At 43.8% G+C, this 24,150-nt stretch overlaps 1 protein-coding gene across 2 annotated transcripts in view; it reads right to left on the bottom strand.

Annotated features, from left to right (window-relative positions):
• Positions 1–2,298: 2,298 nt before the first annotated feature.
• MAMDC2 (MAM domain containing 2) overlaps positions 2,299–24,150 on the bottom strand; it is a 207,194-nt gene continuing 185,342 nt past the window's right edge. Inside the window, exons 12-14 of one of the 2 annotated variants that reach the window (XM_030193853.1) lie at positions 22,962–23,224; positions 7,855–7,939; positions 2,299–3,927 (exon numbers count right to left, since the gene is read on the bottom strand). In XM_030193853.1, coding sequence (XP_030049713.1) covers positions 3,860–3,927; positions 7,855–7,939; positions 22,962–23,224 — 416 coding nt within the window. In that variant the 3' untranslated portion in view covers positions 2,299–3,859. Of the gene's footprint in view, positions 3,928–7,854; positions 7,940–22,961; positions 23,225–24,150 lie in introns of those variants that run through there. The other variant, XM_030193854.1, reaches the window with a different exon arrangement.

Raw genomic sequence — 24,150 nt, 5'->3', positions numbered from 1 at the left:
GATTCTAAAGCACTGTTTCCCAAGTCCAGTCCCGGAGTACTCCTTGCCAGTCAGGTTTTCAGGATATCCACAATGAATATGCATAGACTTGATTTGCATACACTGCCTCTGTTATATGCAAATCTCTTTCATGCATATTCATTTTGGATATCCTGAAAACCTGACTGGCAAGGGGTACTCTAGGACTGGACTTGGGAAACACTGTTCTAAAGTATGGCCCATGAGTAGAGGAGTGACCTAATGGTTAGAGCAATGGGCTGAAAATCAGGAAAGCCTGGTTCAAATCTGACTACAGCTTCCTGATTTTGTGCAAGACACTTAACCCTCCATTGCCTTGGGTACAAACTAAGATTTGAGCCCTCCAGGGACAGAAAAGTACCTACTGTACATTGCTTCAATAGCTTTTGGGCTTGCAGATGGTTATATAAAAATAAAAATACTTTACACATAGAAAAGTGTAAAGCTGCATGGCTGAATACAAGCAGATAGGTATGCAACCCAACAAGATGGCATATATTTACAAGTTTGCTGTGTGTAGGTGTTTACAGGGCATAGTTTGGGCAGAACTACAAAATAAAGTGGCAGTTTGGTAAGTGGAGACCTCCTTTTAGGTGCTGTAAGCAACTATTCTATATTGGCCTCTGGTTGCCAACTGCCAAGATGCCATTAGAGAATGCACGTGTAACCCAGTGTCAGCACACCTTATATTTAGGTGTGTGTCGTTACACCAGTCATAACTGTGGGCGCCTACATGCAGCAAGGGTGTGTGTAACAAACATTATTCTGTAGGTTACTTATATATCCATATGCTGACCATTTATTATATGCAGTTGCCTTCTCTTTCCCTAGTGGGCTCACAATTGAGCTTTTGTACCTGGTACTCAACTAGTGCTTAGGTCGCTTACAAACGTTAAGTGCTATTTTTCACTTACATGTGCAAAGGGGTGCATACCTATGAGCCCCTACTTATAGAACGTCCCTTTAAATATTTATATTTTTTAATCAAATACACATAATTGGTGGAAAAGCATTTGTATGCTATTGGGAGTCATTGTAAGAGTCTATTTTGTAAAGTCACATGAGGTACCTAGGTAGCATTTATAAAACAGGCACCTATTTGGGCTTTTTCATTTCTTTAAAACTTGTATACCACCATATTAGTTAAAAAAAAAAGGCATTCAAGGCAGTTTACAAAATAAAAACTTGAAACATGCATCCACTAACATAGTCACCAGTGGCGTAGCTAGGTAGGGCGCCAGGGGAGCGGCCGCTCCCCCAAATGGAGTTCTGCCAGCGCCTATTTTTTTCTCATGTTGCATTGAAAATCTGCACTGGCGCTGGTCCGCTCTTGAACCGCTTTGGCTCCCCCGTGCCGTCAACCTGGCTCTGCCTCTGATAGTCACCCTAACACAATCATAACCAGTCTGCAGCACACACACTGAAAACAGACCTTAACCCTGTAACTCACTGCTCTGGTAACCTCCAAGACCTCCTTCTCTACCACAGAAAAAGCATATGGGGCAATTCTATAAATTGGTGCCTCAGTTTAGGCACTCTGATGCCATGCACTTAGTGCCAGATTTTATATATGAGGCTTAAAATACCCGCATGTATTCTATAAGGTTTAGGCGCAGTATATAGAATACGCTTAGTTGATATCCCCAACGCCTAAAACTACACACCTCCATTTACACCAACGAAAAAGAGCCATAAATCCCGGCACATAGATTTACGTGCACTGGTCCATATTCTATAACAACGCATGTATATTTTGGAACATCCAAGAAATGCCCATTTCCCCGCCCATGGCCATGCCCCTTTTGAACTGCACACTTCAATTAGTGCTCATTATTGCTTGTTAGAAACGCTGATTGGCTTGTTAAGCCAATAAAGTTATGCACATTATTATGGAATATACTTAGATTTCAGCATGGAACGCTAGGCCCGCTATATAGACTCTGGCAGTTAGCACCAATTCTACATTGGTATCTTGTTGCCTAGATTCTGTTATAGAATACCAGCATTGGAGCCAACCTTTCAAAATGATTGGGGGTGCTGATTTTTTTTTGTTTTGTTACAGGTGGTGCATTTCCCCCTCCCTCTCCCCCTCCCTCCCCTCCGAGTTCCAGGGCCCCCCTCCCGCCCTCCCAGTTCCAGGGTCGTTGTCCCTCCCTTCATCCCTCTCTCTCTCCCCTCCCTCCCCCCTCCCTTCAGTTCCAGGCCCCCTCCCTCTGAAATTTAAAAGTCATCTATCTTACCTCGTCAGGGTTAGGGCGGCAGAAGTGGTAAAAAGCATGCAGGCTCGGCTCGGTGCTTAGTTGTTTTCCCTTCTCTCTCTCTCTCAGCTCTGGTCCTGCCCTTTTAATGCATACTGTACATAGCACAATAGCACCAGCCAGGTTAGATTCTTTTAGTATTTTCAGAGACTGACCCCTGAAGTAGGTAGTGCTCCCGCTGAAACATGGACTGGGTCGGGTCCTTTATTTTCATTTGTTGGTACTTTAGCCATAACAATTGGCCTTTTCTCTTGGATCTCTCTTTTTTTGTGTGTGGAAGCATTCATCCATCCCTACTTTTTTTGTTGTTTTGCTTCTTCGCAGGTCGTATAGGGATTTTTTCTGTTCCTCTCTGTGTCGGTCACGCCATGTTAAGAACATGCATATAAATGACTAAAATACCATCATTTCCATGCATTATTGGTGCCTAAAACTAGGCAGCTCTTATAAAATTACCCCTTAATGTCCAGAATGAAATGTCAATTATAAACAAACAGCACAGTTTTCTGTAAGCCAGTTGTTTAACATGCTTTGCCTTTGGGAAGACTGAATCGTCACATTTTTCTTCCTAAATACATTCTGGCTACTGTAATTGTCAGAGCTTAACCTAATAAAATGTGTATCCACCATAAAAGCAAAGAAACTAACATGATAGCTGATGAACGCCATCATCATTTCAAAGTATGATGAAGAGAAATAACTTCTACAGTGCCATCTGCTGAACTGTGATGAGAAGTCATTGTCTGACATTTTCAACAGTCAGTTTCTTCTATTTGGTTAGTAAGAATATCTCAACATAAAAAAAAAACAAAATTCCCAAAATGATCCCCAAAGCCTTGCACTATTATTTGTATAAAATCACCCAACAACCCAGTCTATGGCTAAAACTATGTACAAAAAAACAAACAGGAATTCTATAAGCTGGCACTTAACAGGTATGTGCCACTTAACCACATCAAAGGCATTGCTATATTGACAGTTAGGCAACTGCGCTAGCGGCTGCCAGTGCGGTAATGCCAACACAGCCTATTCAAAGTGAATTACCATGTGGTTTTATAAAAGGGGGGTATGTGCACTAGGCATTATTCTGTGAGGTGGTGGCTATGTGCCACAGTGCCTAACTGCATGCTGGGTATACATGTGGGCGGAGCATGAGTGGACCATGGGCGGGTCCCCCAGTTACATGTGTAGTTTACAGAACATCATACATTACATGCCTCACTTGGCCTCAACTTACACCTTAGGGTGCACCTAAACATGGGTACGCCAATTTATTCCAGTATTCTATAACAGAATCTTGACGACAAGTGCACGACACTGGGGCACCTAGAGGCACAAATTTAAAGAATTACCCCATAAGCATATAGATATCTTCACTAATGCCATATGAGAAAAGTATGTTGATAAATCTATGAAGCCCTGAGTCAGTATTCTTATAAAAACAACAAAGAAGAATGCTCTGAGGTCTTTTTACACATCCTTGAAATACTTAATACTGTCCAATATTTTACACAAAAAAGGTGTTTGTGCAGTATCTCATGTACATATTAACATCTTTGCTGCTTTCTTAGGGAGTTTACTGCTTAGTATTCTATTTCATTGATGTCTTCTGAATAGCCTGATGACTGCCAGGTCAATACTTCTTCCTTTTCTGTGAAAGAAACCCAGAGAAATTCTGTTAATTTTTTTTCAAGCGTCAGCAGCAATAACTTTTAAAATCAAGTGAGTTAGTATGTGGAAGCTAGAGAGCAATATTAAAAACTAGTAAAAAAGCCCCGTTTCTGATGCAAATGAAACGGGGGCTAGCAAGGTTTTCTTCAGAGTGTGCATGTGGGAGTGTGTGTCCCTGCCCTCTGCCCTCTCTCCCTCCCCCCTTGGAGTCCAGTCCTTCAGTGTTACGTTTCCTGCTGTTCTGTGTGTGTGTTACAGAGAGAGTGAGGGCATCTCTCACCCCTCCCCCTCTGAGTCCTTCACTGTTACAGAGAGAGGGATTTCGTGCTGTGCTGTTTTCCTTCGCTCATGGGGAAACCGGATATCTCTGGCGCTTCACACTTCCGGCTGGAGGCTTCATAGAACGTTGGCAGTGCCTTTTATATATATAGATGATTTATGCAGAATTTGAAAATTTGGATCCACTGACTGCATCATTTTTGGACATTTGTCTCCATGTCCAGACAAAAGTGAGACAGTTATATGAAGGCAGGTTGGAAAGTATTTCATGGATGGTCGGGGCTAGAAGTTAACCGGATATCACCAAACATTCAGCATTATTTGGCTAACTTTATCAGCTCAAGTTAGGACAGCTATTTATGCGGTCCTAATAACCAGGAAAAATTAAATAGATGAGTTTCAAGTTTACAGCAGCAGGTAAAAGGCCGGGTTTTTTTTTAAGGCATGGCCATGTGGTAACACCTAATGATTATTTTTACCCTGTCCTTCAATAAACCATCCTGATTTGTATTAGTTATCATATTTTCAATTTGACAATGCATATTTTTTCATATGTTCTTTTAACTATAATATATGATTGTAAGATCAATTCTCCATATGTATCTAATTTGATTTTTTATATTATTTATCATATGCTTGTTTCTTCATTATGTATGATCTTACAATTTTTTTTACATGTATCTAATTCGATTATTTTTTACATATTTTTTTCTGTATGCTTGTCTTACCTTCATGTATGATTTTTTGATTGTTTTACCATTATGTATTATTTTATGATTGATATTTATTAATATTTTCATCTTACTATACATTTGTTTTTACCTATATAGACTCCTGAGGCAGGCATGCACGTGCCAAAACATAGTTCCATGTCGAGTCAGCTTAAATAAACATCTATAATTCCATTCTGGTGTCCTGAGTCTGTTTTTGAACAGCCTAATCCAGTTCCCACTCCTTGCTTCTTGATTCTATCCAGCCTGTGTTGTAAGTGAACCACTTGCTGCGCAGCCATTTTGGGGGGGGCACTTATTTGCCACCCACTGAGGTGGCAGTTAGGGCTCCACGTTAACCTGGTGCATGTTGCCCAATTACCTTCAGATAAGCCCTGGCGCTACAAAAATAGAAAATATTTTTGTAGCGCCAGAAATGGTGTGCGCTGGAGATGGGAACTACTGCCAGGCGCGTGGCAAGCCCATTGCCACGTGACAATCCTTTAGTAAAAGGGCCCCTAAGTGGTTAGAGCACTGGTCTTGCAATCCAGAGGTGGCCGGTTCAAATTCCACTGCTGCTCCTTGTGATCTTGGGCAAGTCACTTAACCCTCCATTGCCTGAGGTACAAACTTAGATTGTGAGCCCTCCTGGGACAGAAAAATATCTAGAGTACCTAAATGTAACTCACCTTGAGCTACTACTGAAAAAGGTGCGAGCAAAATCTAAATAAATAAGTGGGCAAAGACAGGACTGCCTTTTGTGTGGTCCTATCTTCCCACTTAGTTATGTGGTCACCAGTACTGAAAACGACCAGTGCCTGCATAACTGCTGGCTCCACACTGATCCCACTCCGACACAGACTGCACATTGTGCAGCAGTCAAAGGTGAGATTCAATGGTGCTGTGTGTTTAAGTACCACTGAATATCCAGGGATAACCCGCTGCGAAGGATTTAAGCAGGCAAGGAGCCTCTCATGCCCCTTTAAACCCTACTGAATATGAAAATAAGCTTGCTATGCATTTAAGGTTGGAGACTTCTTTTTCAAAATTAAAGAGTGGTTTGAAGACTCATTTTTTTTACAATGAACTTTGCCTCCTAAGCAGGGGCCTAGCTACGTGGATTTGGCCCTGGACCCCCCTGCTGATGACTCTCTCGATCCCCCCTCCTGCCGCCGCCTACCTTTCTGGCAGGGGACCCCAACCCCTGCCAGCCGAGGTCCTCTTCTTCCTTCGTTCTGTTTCTAAGTCTGACGTCCTGCACATACAACGTGCAGGACGTCAGACTCAGAAACAGAACGAAGGAAGAAGAGGACCTCAGCTGGCGGGGGTTGTAGTCCCCCACCAGCAAAGGTAGGCGACGACGAGGGAGGGTTGGCGGCGGGAGGGGGGTCGAGAGGGTCGTCGGTGGGGGGGGGGGGGGGGTCATAGTGGTGGCGGTGGTCAGCAGTGGCAGGAGAGGCCTAAAATGTGTCCCCTCACCTCGGGCTCTGGACCCCCCTCCCGCCGAAGTCTGGCTACGCCCCTGCTCCTAAGTACCATAATGGCAACGTAAGAGGAGGTGAAGGAGGTACTGAGCCTGATGCTCGCAGCACAGTGACTTTTCTATGTAACTTCTACTCACTTGTGGAAATGTGTAACTCTTACTTCTCGCTCTTTCCTACTTTATTTTACTGTATTTTTAAATAGGATTGTAATCCAATTAGACATACTTTTTGATGAGTGGCAGATCAAGTATTAAAGTTTAAACTTGATGTTTATGACTGCACAATCAGCAGGTCGACTGTTGCAGAAAAGTTGGCTGGAAATGTGCTTAGAGATAACTGGATCAGTCATCCCATTACGTTTAAGTGGATTGAGACCAGTGGTGTAGCCAGACTTCGACGGGAGGGGGGTTCAAAGCCCGAGGTGAGGGGGCACATTTTAGCCCCCCCCCCCCGGTTCCGCGAACCCCCCTGCCACTTTTGCCTCCCCCCAGTGGTGGCGCCCCTCCCCCATCCCTTTCAAGCCCCCTCTCCCACCGCCACCAACCCTCCCCCACCACGTACCTTTGCTGGTGGGGGATCACAACTCCCACCAGCCGAAGTCCCCTTCAGCGCCGGTCTCCGAGTCTGGCACGTTCGCTGATCTGGATTCTGTTTCTGTGAGTCCTAACGTCCTGCACGTTCCTATGTGCAGGACATCAGGACTCACAGAAACAGAACTCAGATCAGCAATGTGCCGGAGAGACCGGCGCTGAAGAGGACTTTGACTGGTGGGGGTTGGGGACCCCCGCCAGCAAAGGTACCTGATGGGGGAGGGTTGGTGGCGGTGGGAGAGGGGGCTCGAAAGGGATGGGGAGGGGTGAAAGCAGGGGGCCAGGGCTAAATCTGCGGGGGCCCATGCCCCCGTGGCCCCACCTAGCTACGCCCCTGATTGAGACCTGCTGAATACTGGCCCCTTAGAGGCCATTTACTAAGCCACATAGGCGCATATGCGTGTCTTATGCAAGTCAATTTTAAACTACTGCCTGGCCTGGGTGGTAATTTCATTTTTTTACGTGTACCCGCTAAGTGCGCTGGAAAATTTTCTGGCACGTGGCGCTAACAGGGGGTAATCAGTGTTATATGCACGCTGACGATTACTGCCCTTTAACGTATGAGACCTTACCACTAAGTCAATGGGTGGAGGTAAGGTCTCGGGCTCAAAATGGGCACGCGCCAACTTTCATTTTGCTACACGTCAATTTTTGGCTAAAAATAAAGGGCCTTTTTTGCAGCTGTGCTGAAAAATGGACCTGCGCACATCCAATATACGCATCTACACCAGCACAGGCCATTTTTCGAAGCACCTTAATAAAAGGACCCCTTAGATTCTACTGAAGGCAAATTAACAGTCTGCTAATAAAAGAGAAACAACTTAATTTGTAAATTCTGTTTTACCTTCACATGGTCCGCTCTTAATCATAATATCATCTATGGCAATATCACTTCTTATGGACACTCCACGGATAGCTTCGAATATAATCTAGAGCAAGAACAATCAAATTACTCTGCCATCTAGAAAAATGCTCCAAATAAAATTTAAGCGCTGTTCATTCTAATATACTTTTACTTATTCAAAGCTATACAGCCCGCCATAATTAGCACAGAAGAAAACTCAGAAAAGCCTTATTAAGGCATCTAGGTAGAAAATGGGATGTCCAGGTTGGGACCTGAACAATTTTCTAAATATTCTGTAAAAAGCTTGCTGAACATGGAGTCTTTTGTAAAATGGGGCTTATTACAGAAATGTTATTCAAGTGTTAGGCTTGCATAAACTGGCACTTAAAATGTTAGTCTTGCACAAATATCTAAGTTCTGATTTTACAAAGCTGGGATAAGCAATTTTAAACCTGAAGAATGTGAAAATGGCAAAGGGATGTGATCTGGGATCTGGGTGTGTTTTGACAGGACTAAGGCAGGCCTAAAAATGAACTTATATTCCATATTTCAGAAGGGGAATTAAGTCTAAATTGAATAAACACCTGTTGCTAACTGGGATGTCTAGGTTTCAGAAAAATGGTCACCCCCCTTAATTCCCTAGTGCTTGATATCTCCCCTTATATGGAAGGATACCTCTACTGGAAGTACCATAAGACTAATGCTAGGAGTCATGGCAGCCATTTTGTTCCCTGGACTGGACCAGGCAGGAGCAGAAAGGGACTGTTCCTGTCCTAAGCCACTAGACTACCAGGGATTACGTTTGGGTAAGTCTTGGTGGTAGTAGGAGCGTCGGAGGTGGGAGAAGGTTTCTGGGACCACTATAAGTGGGGCTTTGCCTAGCTAGAGAGATTCTCTGAGAAAGAATCAGGCAGGGAGGGTTTGAGAGTGTCACTGGGAAGATCAAGGGTTCTGAGAGTATCACTGAGAAAATCGAGGGGGAGGTTGGATGCCAGGAGAGTACTGGATGCGTGGGGTTCAGGAGAAGGGATCACATATGTATGTGGGGTGGGTCGCACCATGGCAGATCTTTTTTGGTCTTCTTTCTTTGTTCATGCTTGGGGCCTCAGCGCATTACCTATTTTGTGACCGATAGCACAGGCACGCATGTTATCTGCCACTGCAGGTCACGTAATGCAATGCTGTGTAGTATGTGTCTGCCTTGTGTGGTAAATGCAAGGTAGATGCTAGGCATGTCCCCTCCATTTACCACACAGGCTCTGCACTTACCATGCATTCATTTTTCCTGTTAATGCATGGTAAATGCAAAACTGTACCACAATTTAGTAAACATTGTAAAAGTCATGCAAGCCAAGGGGGGGGGGGGGGGGGGGGGGGAGGGGCTCACCTGGGCTATCAGAACACAAGTCCAGTTGGGAGAGGGAGGGGAAGGTGGGGAAGGGGTCGGGGGGGGGGGCAGTAATTGTTAAAAGTTAGATGACTTTCGGGCTCATTTTCAAAGCACTTAGCCTTCCAAAGTTCCATAGAAACCTATGGAACTTTGGAAGGCTAAGTGCTTTGAAAATATGCCTCATGTCTGTATTGTTACAGTTACTGATGTTTGTTTTGGCATTGGAATTTTGGTCTTTTTGTTGCTGGATTTGTATTCATTGATTTGTCATCAATAAAAATTGTTGAAACATAAAAAAAGTCATGCAAGCCTTCTAACATGACTTTCAAAACATCTCAGTATATGATTAAACAGTTAACACACACATACTACAATGTTAATTACTTTTCAAATGGAAACAAACTGAATTTCTTTCCCTAAATCAGTTCTGAAACTCACAGGAACCTTATAAGTATAAATCCTTAACAGCGAGCTACTCAGAAAATCAGAATGTTAATGTAGCTGGAATGTACTAGCTTCAGTTGCTAGGATGAATGAAAGTCGGGTCAATGAAACATTCTGGAATATTCCCTAGGTGTGGAAGCTTTACTTTACAATCCAGTTTGTCTTTATTCTTTTTATAGCCTATATGATATGCTGCTGTTCCAGAAGGAAGACCAGAGCGAGAGGATGTACTACTAGGAGAGGAATCCCTAATCCTACGGAAGTGATCAAAAGGATTTGGGGCCCATCTTGAAAGGTGCAGTAAAAATAATGTTTTGTATAGCAGGAAGGCTCTGCTGATGCGCTCTTAAAAAGACAAGTGTCACTCACAGTCACCCACTGTCTCTTTAAATGCAGTGAGAATAGACTCTGACTTGGACCCTTCTCTGATCCCTGTAATGACAGATATTTTGCTGAATCTATATAAACGGAATAAATAAGATTAAAAGCAGAAAAAGGCAGCACCAGCCTGCCCTCACTATTTTTCATATATCTTAGTAGAGAAGCTTGATTGTAAAGCTTTATATCTGACAAACCCAGCCCCACCATGCCAATTACCAAGCGATGCCACCACATCTTTGGCTTCTTACCCGACCAACAAAATGCATTCACCAACCACTGCAAAGCCTTAATGTCTTTCCACAATAAATGCAAGGGTATAGGACATATAACTATCAGGGAAAAATAATCATGCGATATAACTGTATTCTGTCCATCAGCGAGAGGGACTGTCCTTTTTTGTTAAACTGTATAGCGCTGCATAACCCTAGTAGCGCTCTAGAAATGTTAAGTAGTAGTAGTAGAGGCAAATGAGCCCAAAGAGTCAACTGCTTGTGAGTGTCCTGTGAAAGCTTGTCAATATTTAATCAATAGATTTGAGCAGGGTTCATAGATAAATGCACTCTCAAATATCTAAAAGAGCTTTGCACCCGCCAAAGCAGAAAGGAGGCTCCCCAACTCCTCTGTAATGCCTCTATCCCTTCCAATGCTTCTGATTTATCTAAATTTAGATGAAAACCTGTAAAATCTCCATAATCCCTGATTTGAGCAGGGTTCATAGATAAATGCACTCTCAAATATCTAAAAGAGCTTTGCACCCGCCAAAGCAGAAAGGAGGCTCCCCAACTCCTCTGTAATGCCTCTATCCCTTCCAATGCTTTTGATTTATCTAAATTTAGATGAAAACCTGCAAAATCTCCATAATCCCCAAAACTTTCCAACTAAATTTGAAAGGATTTATTGGGTTCCTGAGGGAAAACTAGTAAATCATGGGTGAATGCCACAATCTTAAAATGACTTTCCCCCACCTGAAATCCTTCAATCTCTGGATTAGCTTGCACCTCTCAAATTAATGGATCAAGAGTTAGGACAAACAGCAAAGGGGACAATGAACACCCCTAATTTGTACCCCGTTGAACATCAAAGATTGCCAACAAACCACCATTTGCCCATATTCTAGCTTGAGGGTAACTATAAAGCGCTAATATCGTCTGAACAAAAATCCCTTGCATCCCATAAGCCAAAGCACTCTGTCACGTTTGTGACCGTTTCCTTGTCTGTGCTCACCTCGCCCTCTGGTGGCCAGACCTGGTGGCTGCAATGGACTGTCTGTTTACTGTCACCCGTTCCAGACTTCTGCCCAGTTCAGTCCAGATCTTCCGGGCTGCCAGAATTGCTTTCCTTGTTTGTACCTGAACAGCACCTGTAGTTGCCTTGTGATTGCTGCAGCTGAGCTTTAGCAGCTGATGGGCTTTATTAATCACCTAGAAACTTCTGTGTTTGCCTTTGCACTTCTGCCTAGTCCAGTTTTATTCTGAGTTCTTGCCTGGTTCTTGTTTGTTTGTGTGTAGTTAGCTTTGGTTTTATTGTTTAGTTCCTAGTCTTGTTTCTGGTCTGCATTTCCTTGTCTTGTGTCTGTGTTCTTTATTAGTGGCTGCTTGGCAGCTTTTAGTCCTGACTCCCTCCTGTCTGTGTTTCTGTCTTAGTGGCTGCCTGGCAGCTTGTAGTCTTGACTCTGTTGTGTGTTTCCTGCTGGTATCCAGTTCCTGCCCAGTCCGGTAAGTCCTGCCGCCCGCCTGCACCCAGGGGCTCAACTCCTGGGGAAGGGTGGTCAAGTGCAGGTGAAAGAAACCTTGCTCCAGTCCTGTGTTCCAGTCCAAATGTTCTTGTCCAGTGTGTTCCTGCTTTGCTTATCCCTGTCTGCAGTCCCTGCTTTGTGTGTATGTTAGCCCAGTGCTGGTTGGGGTGGTTTTGCCTGCCACTGCCACTCCTTGGCAGCGGCCCAAGGGCTCACAAACCTAGTTGCTGCTTTGAGACCTGACATACTTGGTGAAGGAACCCCCACACCACCCTATCAAATGCTTTTCTGAATCAAAGCTGATGAATAGTGAGGGGTCCCCTCTATTTTCGTCATCTCCAGAGCTGCTATGATTTTTTTAATATTCTTCGAGACCACTCGGTCCTGCAGAAACCCCACTTGAGGTTTGGCAACAAAAGAGGGCAGCACTATGGATAAGCGATTAGCCAAAACTTTGGCAAACAATTTGGCTTCAAAATTTAATAGGGATATGACATGATAGGACTTGGGTCTCTCCAACATTACTTTGAGCCAGCCTAAGGGAATCAGGTAAAACGCCACCATCAATAATAGCATTAAAAATGGTAGTTCAGATAGGTGAAATATTATCCTTTAACAATTTGTAAAACACGTCTCTAAACCCATCTGGACCCGGGGCCTTATTCAGAGGACTGATGGCCCAATCCACTTTCTCCAATTGCATCCTAGCATTCAACCTTTACAAATCATTTGGCGCAATGTGCAGGAGATCAAGGCTGGATAAATAAGTGTCACTCTCAAGATGCGACTCCGCCGGTCTGGAATATAAATCAGAGAAAAAGGTCTGAAAATGTTATTAATGCCATCATCAGAATTGACAAACATCCCTCGCCTATCCCACAACGCCAAAACTTTAGTAGGTCCTCTTGACTGATGCACCAACTTAGCCAGTAGATGACCACTTTTAACCGCAAACAAACCTTTTAATCCACAAATAAACCTTTTCCAGAGATGGGAAGGTAGTAGAACCAGAGGGCATGAATTGAGGTTGAAAGGGGGCTGACTCAGGAATAATGTTAGGAAGTATTTTTTCACTGAGAGTGGGGTAGATACCTGGAATGCCCTCCCGTGGGACGTGGTAGAGATGATGAGGTGGTAGAGATGAAAACAATAACAGAATTCAAAAACGCATGGGACAAACACAAAGGAATCCTGTTTAGAAGGATCGGATCCAAAGAAGCTTAGGGGAGTTTAGTTAGGAAAGCCGGTGCTGGGCAGCTTTCTACAGTCTGTGCCCTGATCAAGGCTGAATTGATTTAGATGGACTGGAGTGGAGCTATTCAGGGACTTTAACAACAACTTCAGAAATTTTAGAATAAGGTCAGTGCCAGGCAGACTTCTACGGTCTTCGCCCTAAAAATGGCAAGGATAAATCAAGAATGTCCAAACACAACAAAGAGAGTCCAAATCTTCCGCAAAAAAATAAGAAAACAACAAAATGAGCAGAAGATCTTCCAGAAAGACCAAACTGAATTCACAAGTGTTGAGAAACCAAAATAATTTATTAGGACCCTACACGGTCCATATTTCGGCCAAAGAGGCCTTCTTCAGGGGTCTACAAATTGGCATATATGGATGTTCCACCAAAGATTCTCACAAAGTAGGACGATCGCTTGACGCTGTCCAAGTAAAGCGTGGACTTTTCAGTCAGGTATTCGTATGGTGTATCACTTTATACCATATGCAATGAGTTTATCTTACTGGGCAGTCTGAATGGACCACACAGGTCTTTATCTGCCATCATCGACTATGTTACTATTTTTATTAGCATGTTTATATAAACAGTATTTGTAGTAATCAAAGGACTTTTAAAAGTTTTTATTTAGCAGAGTATAAAAGAAAATGCATTTATGTTACTTTTACCAGTACTTATAGAATCTGGCTTTCTTGAGGGAAGGGGGGTCAAGGTGACTGTGTGGCGAGGTGCGATATGGTGCAGCAGGGCAGGGTGGGCCAGGCGTAGGAATGGAGGAGATTACTTGTGGCGGGATGGGTTAGATTCCCATGGGGACAGGTTAGATTTCTGTCCCCATTCAACTCTCTAGGACAAATGTGTCTAGTCACACTGTGTGGGATGCATTGTTTTCCACACATCCACCAGGCTCAATGCCCCACAGAGCCTGAAGAACCCCTCCTGGGCTATCTGATAAGATGCTATAGGCACATGGGATTTATCCAAAAAAAGGTCATGTGTTTCATTAAAATCTTCCCCCTCCTCCTCCTCTTCCTTCGCTTGGCGACCATCTCGTGGTTGGTTAAGTGTTTATAGGTCACACATCAGACTGAAAGGACTGATAGAAAGTTCCAAGATGACCGCGGACTAGGTGGTCACGGAGCCACTCCAGAGACACCGAGAAACAGCTGAGAAACAGATGAGAAGGGGCCGTTCAACTCGCCCATGGAGCCATGGAGCTAGAGTCGGCAGACTAGCAGTCAGCTGCCACCTCCTGTGCACTTAACGGGCTTCCTCCGAGCCGATCGCGGCTCCCCCCTCCCAGTAGGGCCGAGACGCTGCCCGACTTGGACCCCAGCACTCACCAGCAACCCGTGCACTCAACGGGCTTCCTCAGAGCCGATCGTGGCTCCCCCCTCCCAGCAGGGCTGAGATGCTGCCCAACTTGGACCCCAGCACTCACCAGCAACCCGCCCCTACCTGGAACAGGAAGAATGGAGCACGTTGGAAGACGACTGCAGCCTCCCCCCAGAAACGGGACCATGGCACTACCCGAATACAATGCTGTCGCCCACCCATGGCATACCTTCGCCGGCTGATAGCAGCGCGAGCGAGCACAAACCGGCCAGCTGCCAACGGCGCGAAGCTACAGAACCAGAAGGGTAGTCAAGGGGAGCAACCCAACGGCAGCCTTGTGGCACAATGTGGGGACCAGGGCGGCACGCGAACAGACCCGACGGGCCCACACCACCACCACAACGGCCGCAGAAGGAGAGCCTGCTTCCACAACGGCCGCAGGGGGAGCAGCCTGCTTCCACTCCAGTGAGCAGACAGAGCACCTGAGCCTGCAGCCACACCGGAAGCAGTCAGAGTCCAGGAGCCGGGAATACAGTCAACTACCTAAGACACTCTGTTACTCTTGAACTTTAACACAACTACCACTATGTATTTCTGACACTGGAATTGGCATTCGCCATCACGGTACTATGTAAGCCACATTGAGCCTGCAAATAGGTGGGAAAATGTGGGATACAAATGCAACAAATAAATAAATAATAATTGGAAAGTCATCATAAATCTGTATAATTTTCAGCAGGGAGGTGTACAAGTTCTTTACATAAATGTTAGGCTCATATATATTACATAAAACACATTTCACTATTTCTAATGTTACCAAAGCAATTACATATCTACCTGCAGGATCTGAAATTACCTAATGGGTGATCACTTGCATTCCTTTTCATATGACAATAATCACTCCAGCTTTCTTATGGAGAGCAGTTGCATGAAAATATACCTCAACCCACCACCTACAGAGTTTCTCATGCTTAGGGTTACCATACGTCCGGATTTCCCCGGACATGTCCTCTTTTTGAGGGCATGTCCGGGGCGTCCGGCGGATTTTGCCCGCGCCCACGTTTGTCCGGATTTCTGGACAAACGTGGGCGCGGGTGCGGGCAGGCGCGTGCGTGCGGTGGGCGCGCGATCGGCGCCGTGGGTCGTGACCTGGTCTCCCATCCCCTCCCCTTCCTTACCATGTTCCCTGGTGGTCTAGTGACGTCTTCGGGGCAGGAAAGAGCCCCCTCTTTCCTGCCCGGAGCGCTGCCTCCCCTGTCTATCATCCTTCTCGGTCTGGCTGGGGATTCAAAATGGCCGCCGAGATTTGAACTCTCGCGAGGCCGCTTCAACTCTCGGTGGCCATTTTGAATCCCCAGCCATACCGAGGAGGATGCAGCAGGCAAGGGCAGGCAGCGCTCCGGGCAGGAAAGAGGGGGCTCTTTCCTGCCCCGAAGAGAAGACGCTACTAGACCACCAGGGCTAGATAGTAAGTGAGGGGGGGAGGGGACTATGTGACGGGGGGGAGGGGGGCGTGGCGGAACCCGACCTGAAGGGGGCGTGGCATGAGGCGTGGCGGGGGCGGGGTAGGGGGCGTGACATGTGTCCTCTTTTTCAGAGGACACAAAATGGTAACCCTACTCATGCTCAACTGTATTTAAATGGGTTTCCTGTAAGAAAGCTATAGATGTTCCACGCTTATGCAAAGGTTGATGAATTTGCTGCCATTTTATAGGGGAGTGGATACCCCCCACATTCCAAGTGAAGATCTTCAAAGGTTTAGAAATTGTTACTTAAAAGGGAAAAATACAAAAGTACTGTACCCATGAAGCCAGAGGGGCATCCCAGCCACCACCCTCCCCAGCCACATGCTCAACAGTACTAACCCAGGGAACCAAACATAAAATTCCTGCCACCGCTGTAGCCATTTAAAAAAATCTAGCATAGCCCAAACCCAACCCCTCTAAAATTCCTAAGTGTACCCTCCCACATCCTTTCCCCTCTACTCCCTCTCCAACACCCACCCAACAACACTACTGTAACCACCTTAAAAGTGTTACTGACCTAAATGCTGCATCCCTCCCCCACTCCGAGCAATATAACACCCTCATGGATGGTAGAGATCACTTTCAACAAACATTCTCCTATCAATTAGCATCAGCAGTATACATACTAAAATAAGGGAAAAGAAGTCAAAACCCACAGAGACAGCATACAGCATCTTCCTCGAATGTCTTGTGCTCCTTAACACTGAATACAGCATGCACAGTGAACTAGTTATAGCAGCCATATAATTCTTATTGTATGTAGTACTGAGTTACCAAGGAATTTGAAGTCCCAGGTTTCCAAGTCCGCTGTATTAGAGGCAGCACATAGCAGACAGAAGAGAGCCACTGAAGGATGCAAGCCAGGGATCCTACAAGAAAAGGCTTCCCAAGCTCAGCCTCCAGCACGGAAAACAATTGTTCCCCCACTCCTTACCCCTGTTCAATCAAGTAGAATAGCAGCGGTCAAATCAGCGCTATAAATTGAGCGAATATAAACAGCATAATGTCGCCATTGAGAGCCATATCAAAGAAAACGACTGCTCTCCTTGCTGAAAAATGTCTTATCAGGAAACTCCATGAAGCCCCCTCAGACTCCCTGCGGTTAGACAGGAGCCATGTGTCCTCCATTCGGCAGTGTAATCCCTGAATTAAAACTTCATGGCACTTCCCATAAAAATAAAGCCCACAGGGCAGTCAGAAAAGCTCTTGTGAGACACGCATGTAACAGAAAACCCAGTCTCCATAAATCATATTTCCTAAAACAATGAATCAACGATCCTGTTCACTATACACTTGCATGCTTAATACTTCAGCCCTGGTTTGCCAGATCTACTTACTCCAGAAATTTTGCCACGTCAGTAGGCAAGTCAAAGGTTTTTACTATGCCGTTATGTGATATGCTAAGTATGGCTGGGTATGCGAAAGTAAAATGGATTTGCTTTTGCATCAACTTCATGCGTATTGGGGAAAAGGCTTTCTGTGCCACAGAAATCACTGCAGAATAGTCATGGAAACAGACGATAGTTTTACCTTCAAACTGCAGCTCTTTGCCTCCTCAGATGGCCTGAAAAACTTCCATCTTGTACATATAATTAAGCATCTTAAGTATGACCACCCATGGCTTTGCTGCGTGTTCCCGCCGCTGGCCTGCCATTGGGAGCTGGAGTGATTCCACAAGCCACTTTTTCAAAATTGCATGCAAATCGCGCTCCAGCAATGTATCAGGTAAGCCAACCAAATGGAGGTTATTCCTCCTAGCCCTGTTTTCTAGTTTGTCCAGCATGTCTTCCAGGCTTCTAAGATGCTCAGCCACCCATGATTTAACTTTTTCCAGTTCGTGGGCCACAACTTACACCACTCCAACTCTATTCTGTAAGGGTTCGAAACCTTTGTTCTATTGAATGTAATTTCTCTATAATGAGCTGTAACTGTTTTCCAACAGTATATTCCAGTTCTGCCTTCACCTCCGCGGTGATCTCTGCCACCCACTTGGAGCTGGGAGATAAGAAGATGACTGACAAGCTGCCACCTTCTCCATCTCCTGAACCGCCCTTTTCGTGGTCTTTTTTTTGCAATTTTAGAAGCCATCCTCACTCAATTCACGCAGCAAGGAACCCAAACGGAACTCAGGAGGAACTCTCTGACCCAGTAGGAATCAGAAAAGGATCTTATATCGCCGTAGACTAGCACATTTAAAAAGGGGGGAGGGGGATTTGGAGCCTGGAAACCTCTGTCCTCACCGCACCATACCCAAACCGGAAGTGTCACATATAATTTTTTAATATGGGATTGAATGGTAGGCAAATTCACATTAAATTTACTATCAACAATGAAATATTTAGGAGTTTTATGTTCAGCTGTAAATTTTAGTGTTCGGTGTGTCACACACATGAATACTGACTGTTAAACGTATCACAACAGAAAAAAGGTTGAGAATTACTGCTCTACTGGCTCTGCTTCACGCTCTTCCTAAATATGGTTTTGAACCATCACAAAAAGATGTTTGTGTGCCCTTTTAGAACAGCTGTTCTTCAGAAAACCCACATATCTGCCAATATTTGCCAAGTGGAGGCTCAAAACGATGAGGGATGACTCAAGCCCTGAACCTGAGGCTATTGAACATTGTGCATTGTCAGACAATCAGACATTGTGAAAGAAGCTGGAATGTACTGACTCAGCAAACAATTGTTCTCATTTATGAATATGCTGCAGTATCTCACTTGGCCATAAATCATTTATACTTTCAGATAAATGAGAAAGTAAGCCTTTTATTCTCTAAATAATAAAGATGGCTATTTTCAATATAGGGCAGCCAACCAAAACAAGACTTCAGTGGTGATTTGCCCCTAGTGCGCTAATTTCTTGCAAAAATAGGAATACTACCCGATCAGACACTTATCCATTGATAATCATGAAAGATCTGCAGCTTCCCTAAGCATGTGCAGAGGATCTCATGCTTGGTAGTCCCACCTTCCTGCCTCTAATATAGCTTAGATGTACTGAGAGAAAAGGGTTGGTGGGAGGAAATACATGGCTCCATTCCAATGCTGGCCACAGAGAACATCCATTACAGATAAGCAATATCCTTTTCTCTTTGGCCAAGGTGGGGAATGGATCTACATATAGGTGACTCCAAAGTTTAGGGTTCTGCCCTTTATAATGAGACCTGGTAAAGCAAGATAGGGTGGACAGAGTCATGCAAAATGATTCTTCAGTATAGATTGTCCAAGATACTGTAATTGCAGGATATCAAGTCCAAACTGTAAAGCTTGGTCAAGGTCTGGATGAAGGACCAGGTAGCCACTCTGCAAATGTCTGCAATGGAGAAAGACTTAAGATTGCTACTAAGCAAAGAGAAAACAGCGGGGTCAACAAGAAAGGCAAGATTTCTTTAATTAGCAATTCTTCCAACTGACTCGACGCAGACCATGTTTCGGCGACAGGGCCTGCATCAGAAGTCTGTACATGTGTGCACAGACAAGAGGTGTAAACAACAAATTAGGTTTACATACGTGAGTACACAACTGGTGAATGATGTTTTATATACACTTGTAGATAAATGCAGATACGGCTGCACATCCGAGATTGCATCAAGCGATTAACCTGCCTACACAGGCCCTGTCGCTGAAACACGTCCGTTTTGAGTCAGTTTGAAGAATTGCTAATTAAAGAAATCCTGCCTTTGTCGACTCCGCTGTTTTCTCTTTGCTTTCTTTGTGATGAGTGTGGACTCTTGTTTGTGTTTTCTCTGTTAAGATGGCTACTGTCATGGACTTGGACCAGAGATGGTGAATAGTTATGCGACCTGGCAGACTTTCACTGGCTCTCTCATAGCAGAATTGAACGCAGTCTGTAATCAATCTAAATAATGTCTGTTTTGTTACTATAGGTCCATGAGTATAAGCATCAACAGATATAAATAATTGTGAGTCCGCCCTTATATTCTGTGTTGATTTCAGATAATTTGTGTTGGGTAATCTGTGGTGCTTTTATGGGGTTTGGGGAAACAAATTGGCAAAATAACCATCTGATTCAGATGGAATTCCAAAACTACTTTTAGGAAGAACTTGGGATGAGTCCTTAATACAACGTTGTCTTTGAAAAATTGAGTATATGGTAGCAATGAACTAGCCCTAAAAGCTCACATACTTTCTAGGACTTTACAAGAAAGGTATTGTAAGGAATCTTGGGCCATTGGTTTGAAGGATTCCCAAGTTACCTGAGCAAGTACTATGCCCAAATCCCAGGGCATAGAAGGAAGTTTTTCAGGACATTTAGTGTTGAAAGGACCTCTCATGAATCCAGTCACCAAGGGGTGAGGATACTGATGGTTCGTCTATGAGTTAATGATATGCTGTGATTGCAGTGGGTGCTGAACACCCCCAATATTAAGCAACTTCCTTTATTTGGCCTAGAGAAGGGTAATTTGTGTTGTGGTTAACACCCCCAAACACTTTGAAAAATTGGCACCTGTGCTCCAATAGAAGTGAAATTGGGCAAGTGGTGGGTCTTGGGATTGCATGATACGTCCTGTATTGCATTTCCTAGCAGTTGGGTCTGGACCTCTAATTCTAGTTGAAATAGTTGAGATAATGGGATTTTTGATGAATAGGTTGCTTTGTTTATTTATTGGGATTTATTAACCGCCTATACAGTATAGGTATACAGTAGGTACAGTTTAACATCAAACTTACAATTTTGTTAACAGCATAACAATAGTAAAATAACCAAGAATAAACTTGTCCTACAAAATGTTGTCTATAACCTTCTGTCAGAATTCTTAACACTCATTTGTCTGTAGTAATGTTCTCTATGCTGCTAGAAAAAAACTGCAGGTGACCCCCAACAGATAAACCATCAACAACTGGAGACTGGCTTCTGGGTGGACTTCAGAAGTATTTGGCTACTTCCTTTCTCACTGCCATGGCTTTGGGATATAGGTGGTAATTCTATAACAGTGTTAGATTGTAACTGGCCATCAATGGTTTATTATTTAGTTCTTATTTGTATCTTATTTGTGCTACTTGATATTTTGTTTATGGTATTGTAACCTTGCCTGTCGTTTTATTTATGTTCATGATAAAATGGGGTATAAATGTCAAAATAATAAAGGAAAGTAGGTCCCTATGCTCTTTAAAAGAATATTAATGTAACAGGTGATATACGGCACAAGAACTGTTATAAGTGATCATACCTAAATGCCAGACATACACATGAAACTTCTAGCATTCTATACGTTATGTGTGTAAATAAGAGTCCTACCCATGCTCTGCCCAGACTCCATCTATATTTATGCCTATCTGTAAATATGAGCTATGTGATGTGTGCATATTTACAAGTGGTGAACATAGTGATTTTTGAACCAGAAAAACATCTTATCTTTTTGTTTTGAAAATGGCCATTTGCTAGATGTTTTTGTGTTCAGTGCGTCTATCTTTTTGGACCATTTTCGAAAAACAAAAAAAAACAGTCCAAGGGAAAAATGCACAAAAACGAGCCTTTGGGATGTAGAGGGGGTGAACATTCTTAGTAGACTGGCCACACAGATATCCCAGCAAAGAAGTGGGGCACCCTAGGGGGCACTGCAATGAACTTCATATAAAAAGTCCCAGGTACACATCTCACCATTGCCACCATATATTGTATGGTGAACCCTCCAAAACCCACCAAAAATCTACTGCACCCAACTATACACCACTACAGTAGCCCTTATGGCTGCAGGTGTCACCTATATGTGTTACAGTAGGTTTTTGTTGGGTTTTGGATGACTCACACTTTCCACCACAAGTGCACCAGTTAGAGTGGGATATGGGCTTGGGTTTCTTTCTCTACAGTGTACTGCACCGACCACTAGGCTACTCCAGGGACTTGCCTGCTTCTCTAATAGGACTGGCCTTAACATCTGAAGCTATTATAAAGGTTGGTATGTACTGTATCTTTCACATCTTTGGGGAGTGGGAAAGGGTCAGTGACCACTAGAGGAGTAAGGGGAGGGTCATGTCTTAATCCCCCATGGTCATTTAGGGCACCTTTATTGAAACTAGTCTAGATCAAAATGTCTAACTTTTAGCCTTGGACAGTTTTGCTTCGTTCCATTTGGGGAACGCCCACTTCCGCCCTCAACATTCCCCTGACATGCCCCCTTGTGATTTGGATGCACCACATACAAACTGCATAGAAAAATATCTTTAAAATGGGTTTTGAAAATAGCGATTTGGACATTTTGGCAAAACAAAAGTCCATGTGCTGCTTGTTGGACATTTTTCTGTTTTGAAAATGAGCCCCTAGGTGTTTACTCACATTTATTTAGAGAATTAGGCCAAAATCAGATTTAGATGTCATATCAAAAATGCCACTCTCAACCTGACATATAAATATCAAAAATGCTGAAAAGATTAACCCCCTTGTTCACTAAGCTGCGCGCCTTAGTAACAGGGGGTAAGTCACTTTATTTTTGTTTATTCTTATTTATTATTCTTATTATTATTATATCCTTTATTATATCTTTATTGCTTAAATTATTCATCCAAAAGTCAAACTGTTAATCCGAATATTCAATGCCGATGTCTGGACATGGCCCTAAAAAACAGATGGGCAAGCAGTCCACTAGTCCCAGTAAAAGAGATCATGAAGAAGCAGACAGTGCTTGTGAATGAGCAGAGACTTTCAGTTTGTTTGATGCTCTGTATTACCTGGGAGGTGGTTACACCACACCCCAGTTCTCTTACCTTGGGGAAAGTGAGAGGATAACTCCTTGAGGTATTATACTGCCCCTGAAGCAGCCCTGCTGGGCGAAACATGGCTGTATCGGGCATCCTTTTACTGCTCACCACAATAAAAACCTGCAAGTTCATCTTCCATCGTGTCTGCTTCTTCATCTTCCATTTTACTGGTGCCTGGACATGGCCTGGCATTGACTATCCGGGCATAATACCAGCTGATTATTTACCCCCCCCCCCAAGTGTGCCCTTCGTCATGTAATTATGCAGTCACTGTATAATCTGTTGATTCTTTCTTCAGATCATGAGACAGTTTCTATTGGCACAGTGTCCATTAACTTACCTGGTGATGCTTGTTGCATTCATATTCTACCACTCCTCTAAGCCATGTGATGCTCTGCTCTCCTCTCCTTCTCCAGAGGAGGGTCTCTCTTTCACTGTGATCTTCCTTTCTCACATATACATTCAGTAGTCCTGTTCCAGCACCATACATGTGGTAGAAGAATGTCAAGCACTGCTGTCCGGGTACTGCACGGAGGGACTGTGAGTAGAGACGCGCTTTCTCTCCATAAACCATATTGGATGCTTCTATATACATGTAGTATCCTTGGAAATAAAAAGCTCCAGGTTAAAACAAGAGAGAGATCCATTTTATGCTTCTTTAAAAGTCTTACTAATGTGATGTCCGAATGTAGGACATTATTACTTTTCATTTATAATCTACCATCTCACAAATATGTGCAAAGTGAAAAACAATATAAATGATGCATAAAGCCCCACTGTGCATAAGGGAAATGAAATGCTCAGGTTGGGATGCTCACATTTCCCCTGTGATTTACAAAAGGCTCAGCTTAACACAGAGCCTTTTGTAAAACAGGTAAAAGGGAACCAGCAAATACACATGTATTTGATATCGTACAATAGGACCAGCCATTTTAAAGAAATATGAATAGACAGAAAATGGCATCGCTCAGGGCTTTACACATGTAAGCATCAGCATGAACATGCCTATATGCTGACTTCAAAACATACACGCGTATTTCCTGGCACTTAGAGGTGTACACATCATATTTTACAAACTTAAATGCACAAGAGGAGCCGTGCAAAATAACTCTGGTGAATGCAGAGTCTTGAGGTGGTAATAGACATTACAGAGGTAAACAAAATTGCCCTGATTCACTGAAGGATGCCCCAGGTCCAAATGCACTGGTAGTTGGCACTTGAACTTCAGAGCACGTGCAGAAGTGGGCACACAAATTTTGTCCTATAGGACCCGATTCTATAAATGGCACCTGAAAATCGGCACCAAAAAAACTTCTGCCTAGGCATATTCTATAAACCGTGCTTGTTATGGAATATGATTCGATTTCTGCTTGGAAATCTTGGCGCAATATATAGAATCCGGGGGATAGCGTGTATTCCCACTGTCAAATGGAAACATTATGCAGTTTTTTTGGCCCACCCAAAACATGCTCAAACAGCACCCTCTTGAAATCTATGCATCCTATAGCACCTACACACAGAAATAGCGG

Source organism: Microcaecilia unicolor, chromosome 2 (genome assembly GCF_901765095.1).
Source record: "Microcaecilia unicolor chromosome 2, aMicUni1.1, whole genome shotgun sequence".
Taxonomy (NCBI): Eukaryota; Metazoa; Chordata; class Amphibia; order Gymnophiona; family Siphonopidae; genus Microcaecilia; species Microcaecilia unicolor.
This window is presented reverse-complemented; position numbering and strand designations above follow the sequence as displayed.